The sequence below is a fragment of the Psammomys obesus genome, unplaced genomic scaffold (assembly GCF_907164565.1).
Source record: "Psammomys obesus unplaced genomic scaffold, mPsaObe1.curated_primary_1811, whole genome shotgun sequence".
In the NCBI taxonomy this organism is placed as follows: Eukaryota; Metazoa; Chordata; class Mammalia; order Rodentia; family Muridae; genus Psammomys; species Psammomys obesus.
The window spans coordinates 37,846,670-37,856,086 of record NW_026596079.1 but is presented as its reverse complement, the minus strand read 5'-3'; the positions used below and the strand labels follow the sequence as shown (position 1 = coordinate 37,856,086).

The 9,417-nt window shown below is 42.7% G+C and overlaps 1 protein-coding gene across 2 annotated transcripts in view; it reads right to left on the bottom strand.

The window, feature by feature from the left end:
* Positions 1-1,482: 1,482 nt before the first annotated feature.
* The window catches only part of Lrp12 (LDL receptor related protein 12), a 75,617-nt gene continuing 67,682 nt past the window's right edge, over positions 1,483-9,417 (bottom strand). For both annotated transcript variants that reach the window (XM_055626678.1, XM_055626679.1), the window contains 3 exons: positions 7,751-8,855; positions 6,034-6,166; positions 1,483-3,732 (listed from right to left, as the gene is read on the bottom strand). In XM_055626678.1, coding sequence (XP_055482653.1) covers positions 2,869-3,732; positions 6,034-6,166; positions 7,751-8,855 — 2,102 coding nt within the window. In that variant the 3' untranslated portion in view covers positions 1,483-2,868. The remainder of the gene's footprint in view (positions 3,733-6,033; positions 6,167-7,750; positions 8,856-9,417) is intronic.

Genomic DNA, 9,417 nt, shown 5'->3' with positions numbered 1-9,417 from the left:
GGGTGGGATATGAGGCTTCCTTAGTTTATCCATAGCTGATAACTGCCTCATGAGGCTTAGAGAGGGGTATGGTCTTTGTCAGATGGAGTTAGTTGGATTCTGAGGACTCAGAGAGGTTGTAAATACCAGAGCTGGAAGAGAGGTGAAAACTCTGAGAAAGAAAGCTGCTGCTTCCTGTGCTGCTGCTCATCCTTCTGCTGTGTTTGCTGTTGCTGCTCTTCTGGACTGCTGGATATCTTGATGACTGAGACTGGCTTTCCCCAAAGAACCTGAAAAAAGCCCCATTCAACAAGAACTAAATCTAAAGAGGTCTTTGTCCCCTTTCTCCTCTAACTTTTCTCTGCTACCTAGTGTTGAGGAGTTGGAAGGTATTATAAGAGATAAGGGGTGGAGAAGGGAGGAAGAATTCTAAGAAACCTCAATAGAACAGAATAAAAAGTAGTGCCAACAGTTAGAGACTGCCACAGCAGAAACAACCAGGGATCTCAGTTAACCCTGTCCATTCTGGTGCCTCTGCTACTAAAGGTAATTAGAAGGAGGGAGAGGGGGAGGGAGAAAAAGGAAAGGAGGACTACCTGAACTGTATTTTAAAATGTCAGTTATTAATATAATGTAGTTAGTACTGGTACAGGAAGACAGGAAGAACAACTGGAGAGAGTAGTCTAAAAATGTCACAGAGTGTGGAAATGCTTTTCTAAGTTCCATTTCATATTAGGTAAGGGAGGATGATTAGTAGCTGTGGTTTTGAAAAGTAGGCAGTTACTTTTTCTTGGTGTGTGTGTGTGGGGGGAGGGTGTCAGTTTTGAAGCCCTAACAGTATAAATCACTGACTTAAAGGTTAAAAAAAAAAATCAAATAACAAATATCCATCTTGGAGCATCAAGGATGCATTTGTACTTGAGGAAAGGCACAGGATGTCCACACAGGGCAATCTGCATTATGATTGACATTAAGTAATACATAGACAGGTACTGTATGTACAACACAGAATATTTCTGGAGATATGCACACGAAACTGGTTCTGTATCTCCTAAATAAAACTAAGTGATGGGTATCAGGGTAGAAGAGACTAAATTGTTACTGCTTGAACCAGGAAGTTGTATAAGTCAACTAAAAATAAATTAAAACATGCCAGCAGCATGCACAAGGTTTGATCCCCAGAACCACAAACCAAAACAGCAAACCAAAACAAAGCCTGAAGCAAAAAGAAAACCAGAAGACTAACCCCAAAGTTCCAGCTGCTAGACACATTCTTAGGAGCTGAAAGGTCAATCTGCTGTGTTGACAAACTTTAAGAAGCAGCTTTCTTAAAGGGCAACGACGCTAGCGCCCCTGGAGAACCAGCGTGAGCCTCTCCTCACTACCATGGCTGCGGCGGCCACTACCTTCTTCCATGGCCTCCGCTGTGTCACGCCTGGCCTGAATCTCCACATGAACTGAAGTTCCACAAAAGTAAAGAACAACTTTAATTTAAAAAGTACCTCAAGGCAATAAAAAAATTTATTTTAATTCTTGATACATATTAAAACATTTTTGTCAGGTCTTCCTGACGGCATAACAGGACAGATACACAAGACCTCAAACATGCTTTAAAATGACATTCAGCAAAGTATTCAAAATGTAATAAATAGCAATAATCACACACAAACACGTTTTCATACCCAATCATTAAGCTACTAAAACAGACAGCTAAAGAATAAATAAACAAGAATTAACAATAAAAAAATGGGGTTTGTAATTCACTCTACTTAAAGAGGGGGGCAAGCTGAACAATTTTTTAAAATTTGCTTTTCTCCAAGATTATAGCAGAGACCCCCTCCCCCAAGAATAAAATATCTTGGAAAAATCACTCTTACAATAATGCAGTTTTTAAATACAACAAATAAATATGAAACCAGCAAAGCAATTTCAAGTTGTAATAAAAATGGTGCCCCCCCCAAGCTATGGAAATATATAGTCACTGTGGTAGCAAACGATAGCATCTGATGTGAGAGCGCCCGTGCGCTGACCTCACCTGAGACCTTGACAGGACTTAGTGCAAATCCCTAGGGTCCAACTCGAGCAAACCCCTGTACTAGAGAAAGACGTTACCCGGTGAGACTGAGAGTGTACAATTTCTGCACATATTTTATAAAGTTCAAAATTTAATGCATAGTAGAGTATCTCCATCTGCTTAATTCTGTCCCTAAATCGAGATGAAAACAGAAATGTCTTGGGATTTTACCAATTGGTTTGTACCATATTAGAGTATTAAAGTCAGCTTTAGAAAATCTATAAAAGAGTTTTGTTTCCCGACAGCAATTTCTCTAACTCTATGTTAAGTTTTACATCACTGTGTGTTAAACGTAAGAGGAGATTTTTTTTCCTTTGAGAGGTCCGTATGACGAAATCCAGTAGCAGACAAAGAGGTGACTATAAGGATTTGTTTTCTTTTTTGTACATTAACATCCTTAGCGTCCAGTATAATAAATTACATGGTGGCAAAGAGCATAAAGGATTCAATTAAAGAAGGTACTATTTTGTACAAAGAAACCTTTTAACATAAGACAGATAAAATGACATTCAAATGAATTAAAGCAGCCATATTTCTACTACTAAAGTACCATGATTTAAAAATAAAAACAAAACAAGTATAGACAAATGGAAGAACACGACTGAAGAATACGAACACATAAAGCATTTCTAGCCGCTAACCCAGTAACTGCAGCTCAGAGTTACGCGGTGTTCAGTCTGACCATGCAGGCCAACGCAGAGTAAGAAATCACCCTGCACCTTTCATTTGAAACTAAAACTAGTTTAATTGTGAAGTTACAAAACAATGAATGGATATTGCTCCAGCTTGTACACCATCTCTCTGGTGATTCCGTCCTAACACAGCAGCAAAGCCTCATCATCACTCGTCTCGTTTTTCACTGTTGCTTCTAAGCAAGTGTCCGGTATCTGCGCAGTATGCACAATGCCACAGCGCTCGCAGGGGCCATCCCGGTTACTTGTTCTGACCGAGGGGTTTGCTGCACTGTACGGCTGTCTAAACCCTGGTCCTTGGTCTGAGGCAAGATCAAGAAGAGGTCTGGAGCAGTCACTGGCATCAATGTCTGAAGCTCCGTCAGAAACTGGAATTAGCATTTCTACATCATCATCCTCTTCTCTTCCACTCACCCCGGTATCAAGCTGTCTCAAAGGACTCTGGTTCTGATTTGCAGAACTTGATCGACCTAATGTAAAACGTACCCAGCGCAGGCCCTGAGTCATCCGACTGAAAGCACTTGTGAGCTGGTGACGTGCTGGGCTCACGCTTGGGGCTTCCACACCCGGCACATCCCTTCCATCTGCGTGACCACCTCGGGCACTCTGAGCTGAGGAATTCCCGCCTGTTCCCACTGTGGCTTCTACGGCTGTTGTGGGAGGGACTTTCTGGGGCAAAGGAGCTGCAACCCCACCAGATGCTCCTGCCATGTCCCTTCTCTCATTCTCTGTGTCCGTGTCATCAGACTCCACGGAAAAGAGGCTTCTGTGAGGGTGACTCCTTTCACTTTCTCTGCTGCTGCTCGGATTAGGGACAACCTCCTCTCCATCTGCTGAGACCAAAGCCAATGAACCCGAATGACGTGATCTTGCAAAGTTAAAAATGCGATTCCAAATGTTGCTGGATCTGCCTGTCATAGGAAGCCTGATTGAAGTAAATCCCAGCTGAGATCGGACAGCTAGCCTCAGGTTTTCTAAAACCGAAGCCTGTGAAAGCGAGGAAAAAAAAAAAAAAAGAAGTAAGACCTTTTATTATTAGGCATTAATTGTTTAAGAAGTATTACTATGAATAACATTCTTTGACTCACTGCTCCTAGCGGTGAACTAAACTCTCTCACCTCTACAGCTCCGCTGTCAGGATCTAATCTGTAACTTTGTCTTAACATTACACCGACAGTTGTGTCAATTCTAAGTTATTTTATTTCGAATCTCAATAATGATCCAATCCAAGCCTAGGAAATAGATACAGTTTCTAGCTCTTGGCATCTACTGGGAAGACTTAAAAATCTCTACCATACTTCATGAAGTGACATGGTATTGTTTATGATTGGAGTCCTTTATTCTCCTAAAAAATAGAGTTAGACTTGACATACAAGGCTGAACTGGCCTGTCAGTGTGGGACTACATTTCACAGAGCTGGTTTTTAAGGACTGAATAAGTGAATGAATACTGAGGATTCAGTTTTACTATTGCAAATAAAGATTGACCATCCTTGCAACACAGAACAGAAATCAAAAGTATACATCTGGATTCCTTCTTAATTTTTTTCAGTTTATGATTAAATACAAATTGTATTAGTTTTTAAAAACCGATAATTCAAAAATTTACAGAGGCCAGACATGGTGGCACACCCCTTTAATCCCAGCAGTTGGGAGGCAGAGGCAGGTGGATCTCTGTGAGTACAAAGCAAGTCCAGGACAGCCAGGCTACACAGAGAAACCCTGTCTCAAAATGTTTCACGAATTAATTAGCACATAATGAAAGTATCTTGCTCTACTGAAAGAACTGGGAGCCCTCGAGACGGCCCTGCAGGTGGAGGTGCTTGCCTCCGAGCACAACCACCTGAGTTTGATACCTGGCGCCCACAAGGTGAAAGAGAACAAACCCCTGAAAGTTGTCCTCTGACCACAGGGTGGCACCGCGGAGCACAGCCTCTTCCAAACACAATGATAAATATATGTAATTAAGAGATAAATTCTTTTGTTCCAGATGAAAGTGTTAGATTATTTTTTAAACAAATGTGCATCATTTAAATGGTCTTTAAGCTCCACCTAGTGGTTATAGAGTGGGAACAAACATAGCTTTAATGAAGCTGGCCTTGAGCATTAAAGCACAGAATCTCAGCCAACAGGTGGGTGTCTCTGGTTGGTATATTGTCTCTGGAATACTGTTGCTCAGGTGTAAACAGAGCCATGCTCTGGCCACTGGGCTGTCCGAACCCTACTACATGCACCTCTTTTCTTAGTGGATTGTAATTGTATCCTCACAGTGATAGAGTGCAGCCACGGGGAAGCAGCTCCGATAAGCCCTTCACATCCTGTTTGTGAGCTAGAGAACCAGAGGGAGCTGGGGAGGCCCCTGAGCTTGCAGAGGGTCCTAGGAGTGAGCAGTCACATGGTCTGTGCTCCTACTAGCTTCACAGAACACAGCGGGGAGGACGGAGACAGGAGCCACTGCACTGAGTCACCAGCCTTCAGAGAAACTGATGGTGGCAGGGCCAACGATAGAAAGAGACCATCAGCTAGTTTTTTCTATTTTACACCCCAAAATTTGACCAGTATAAATTCTGAATTAGAAACTAGAAAAAAATGTTTAAAACCTACATATTCTCACCAAGGATTTTCTAAACACTTCTGACATGTGCCAGAAGTGAAATGGTGTCCTATTTTTAAAGAGTTAAGTCACTGAGAAAATATCAATTTTTCTTAATTCTGAGAATAATTTTTATAAATGTGAATACATTTAAAATTTAAATGCATATAAATCCTTATGACTAAAACGAACCATGGTACATTTTTATAGCTTGAAAAGTTAAAAAAAAAAAAAAGTTCCTGAGAAATTTGAATAATCAAGACACATGAGTTACAACCCAACGAAAGTGCACCATATTCTTAAACACTGTAAAATTCAGCTTGAAGTTATCCCTCAAATGAGGGGCAAATATTAACTCTTCAATTATTTTCACTTAAAACTGGTTGATCTGACATAAATAACATGTTACTACATTAAATTTTAGCATTCGCTCTTACATCTGTAAGTGTTCAATTGGCCAAAGTTTTTAAATTTCAGCACACTCACATATTCTAAAAAGATGCCCAAAAATGACAACCTCATAACCATAAAAATTAAAATGTATGATTCTGTTACAATGTAATACAATTTATAAATTCAATTCTCCACATACTTGTTATCTGCTGGGCTGTGAAGACCCTAAAGTGAAGGGTCCCTGCTTTAGCACACAGAGGCTCTAAGAGCACGATGAAGCAGAGATCGGAATTCCCATGGTACCTGGTTAGGTGAGCAGACAGGGAAATCTTCCACTGGCGGGATCAAGCCCTGGGCAATCAGCTGTCCGTATGAGGGGGGAGCCTCTCTCCGCAGCAACTCTGCCTCCACTCGGGACAACTGGGTCTCAAATGATCTTTGGTAAACAGGAACAAAACGGTCAAAAGAAGGCAAGCAGCAATGTCCTACTGTCGGCTCTGAAGACCACCTGACTCTTTCAACCAGCTAACTCAACTCTCATGTCCACTCTGGCAGTGGAAGGCTGAGGTGGAGGAGCATGTGTCCAGAGGGTGCTTTATGCTAGTAAGAACCTGGGTTATTCTGTTTAATAGACTAGAAATCTCTGCAAAAGGAAGGATCTGTACATGATAACAGAGTTTAAATCCCACATCCCTAGACTTTAGGAGATAGTCATTGAAAGATCCCAGAAGACACTTCAACTAGTCCAATGCAGGTAAGGACGAGAGACGGAACTGGAGACCCGGCTCTCCACTGTGCTCTTTTGGTGCAATACAGTAAAGATGTCTATGTATATCTGCTCAGAGAAGAGGCAGCAATGGCTCTTGCGGCCCATGCATCTGTGCACCATGTGTGATCTTTAGCTGTCTGGCATGGTCGTTGATAATTGATCATCTGTAGCTGTTAGGACTGAAGGCAGCTGTCCCTGCCACAGCCTCTTGGGAACTATCCCTGCCACTGACATCTTTTGGTTTATCCTACACTGGAAGCTGCTCTCTCTGCATCCCACTCTCCCCATGGCTAACTTGTTGCTATTCAACCAAGAACACAGCTCTCACTGAACCGTGCAAGGCCAGGTCTTGAGTTCCATCCTTCGTGTGTTTCCAAGGCTCCCGAGCAAATGAACTACGGATGCTGGGCATTCTTCTACATGTTTTCTCAGAGAAGAATTCTGCAGTCTCTCTTCTCTATATCCCACTCACATATTTCAATGGCACCTCTGTGATCAAGGACCCCCCCAATGGCCCCACCATGAGGTGCTCACGCCACTTTGTTTTAGAGACTTTAGATCTCTCACTGCTCTCATCTCACCCAGCCACCAGTTCCCTCCTTGACAGCCTGCTTGTCAAACCACGGCTTACTCATTTCCTTTTCCCTTGTAGAGTGCTATGAACACAGGACTCTTAGAAACGTACAATTACTGAATTTATAAGGACACAATAAACTGTAACTGACATAACAGCCTGTCCCCCTAAGACAGAAACCTAGGAAAGATAACGCTGACTTTTCTCATCTGATAAAGCGAAAACAGTGTTCAGTACTATGTTTCTCTTTGCCTACTGTGCTTTTCATCCTAATTTTAGATATTCTAAACATATACATCTGTAAACCACATTAAAGGAGCTAATGACAAACATTTGTTCACACTTTTAAATAATTTCTGTTTTTGTGTGTGGATGTATGTATGAGTGCATTTTTCCGTGTGCGTTTGGAGGCCAGTGGTCAGCCTTGGGTGTCAATCTTCAGTAACCATCCACCTTGTTGAGTGAGATCTGGAGTTTGCCAATTAGGCTAGGCTGGCTGGCCAGTGACTCCCATGGATCTTCATGTCTCTACTAGCACTAATTACATGTGTGTTCACTATCATGTTTAACTTTGTAAGTACCGAGCATCACATTCATCTCCTCATGCTTGTGTGACAAACATTTTACCAACTGAGCCAGCCCCTGGGCCATAAGCCACAGTGTGCTTTGACACTGACCTCCGTTCGAACATTCTCAGAGAGTAGAGCTTGCAAGTGCAACCCAGCGCAATGACGAGCAACAGGCCGCAGATGAGGCTCCCAATGACGGCCGCTGTGATGACCCTGGTAGGCACGATCACTGGGCAATTCTCCTCATCACTGCCATCACCGCAGTCATCCTGGGAATCACACACCCAGCTTTCAAACACACAGCGGTTGTTTTTACAATGAAAGTTCCCTGGCTGGCAAAAAAAGCAGTTTTTTTCATCAGAGCCGTTTGGGCAATGATTTTGGTAGTTGCAGCGGTCAGAACGAGGATAACAGACACCATTTCGAGAACACGGAAATTCTTCCTTTTGGCACATGGTACAGTTGATTTCATCCCTTCCGTTTGGGCAATGCCAATAGCCATCACACCGCTGCTGCTCTGTGTAACAGCCCCAGTTCCCCCCACAGGGGATCTCCCACGGCAAGCAGAAGCCGTCTACTTGGTAAGTAGCATTGAACCCTCTGGCAGCGTTCACTTTGTCAGCACAAAAATGCACCCTGATCTGTCCAGAGGAAGAAACGACCGTAAGCGGTGCATGAGAATCAAAGGCAGTTAACACACGCAAAAGCTTGCGTGGGTTCTCCTCTAGTCCATCGTATATTTTGACATAATCACCATAACCAGTACCATCAAGTTTAAAGTCAGTGAAGCGTAAAATGACTTTCCGATGATCACCCGTGTCTATGAGCCAGGTGCAATTACTTCCAGGAGGGTAAAAGTCTGGGTAGTTGGGAGAATTGAAAGTGCCGTAAAAGTATTTTAACCACTGTCCACACGTCGGCACCTCACAGTCGATCTCATCTCCTAGGTCCAGGCAGTCAATGTTCCCATCACACTTCAAGGCCTCGGGGAGGCAAGTGTAAACCTTGGTGAAGCGAGACAGACACTGGAACTGGCTGTAGGCACAGGGCTGGAAAGCGGCAGCTGTTGGGGGGTTAGCATCTTTGGCACAGACCTCCTCATCAGAACTATCTCCACACTCATCCATGCTATTACATTTCCAGGCTTCTGGAATACACTTTCCATTACCACAACGGAACTGATCACAGGCACAATTTGGCTCCTCAGATTTCCCTGGGAGAATGTAGGGAAGAAAATGGAGAAGGAAGAACAAAAATAAAACACCCACACTTCAAAAGACAGGAGTGTGCATTTTTATAATAATGATGATTAAGCTTAAGTGATAAGGCTTTTACACACTTTGTTAACAATATGTAGACTTCCTGTGGGAAATTAGAGCTGGCATTACACCCTCAACAATTCCACTTATACATGCTTGCTCCTTTCCCACTAAGCTGCTTGCATGTCTACCTAAGATAGAAGGGACCAATTCTATTTTGTAGAAAGCTATTTCACTGCAGAACATTTAGTAAAATGACGTAAGGCACGCGAGGCAAAGGACATACTGCCTAAGAACTTAACACTTCATCCACACTGTTAAAGCATGAGACATGTTAAAGAAGAAAGTCATCCAGGCAACCACTTTTTAAGCACTTTTCCCGTTCTCCTGTAGTTGTTGTCTCTGCCCGCACACAGCAGTAATTTTCTGTGCGCTGCGGTGTATTTTACACTGTACACTTGCTTTAGATAAACTGTCATCTTAACTTTAAATTACTTATGCTCTGTGTAATCCTGA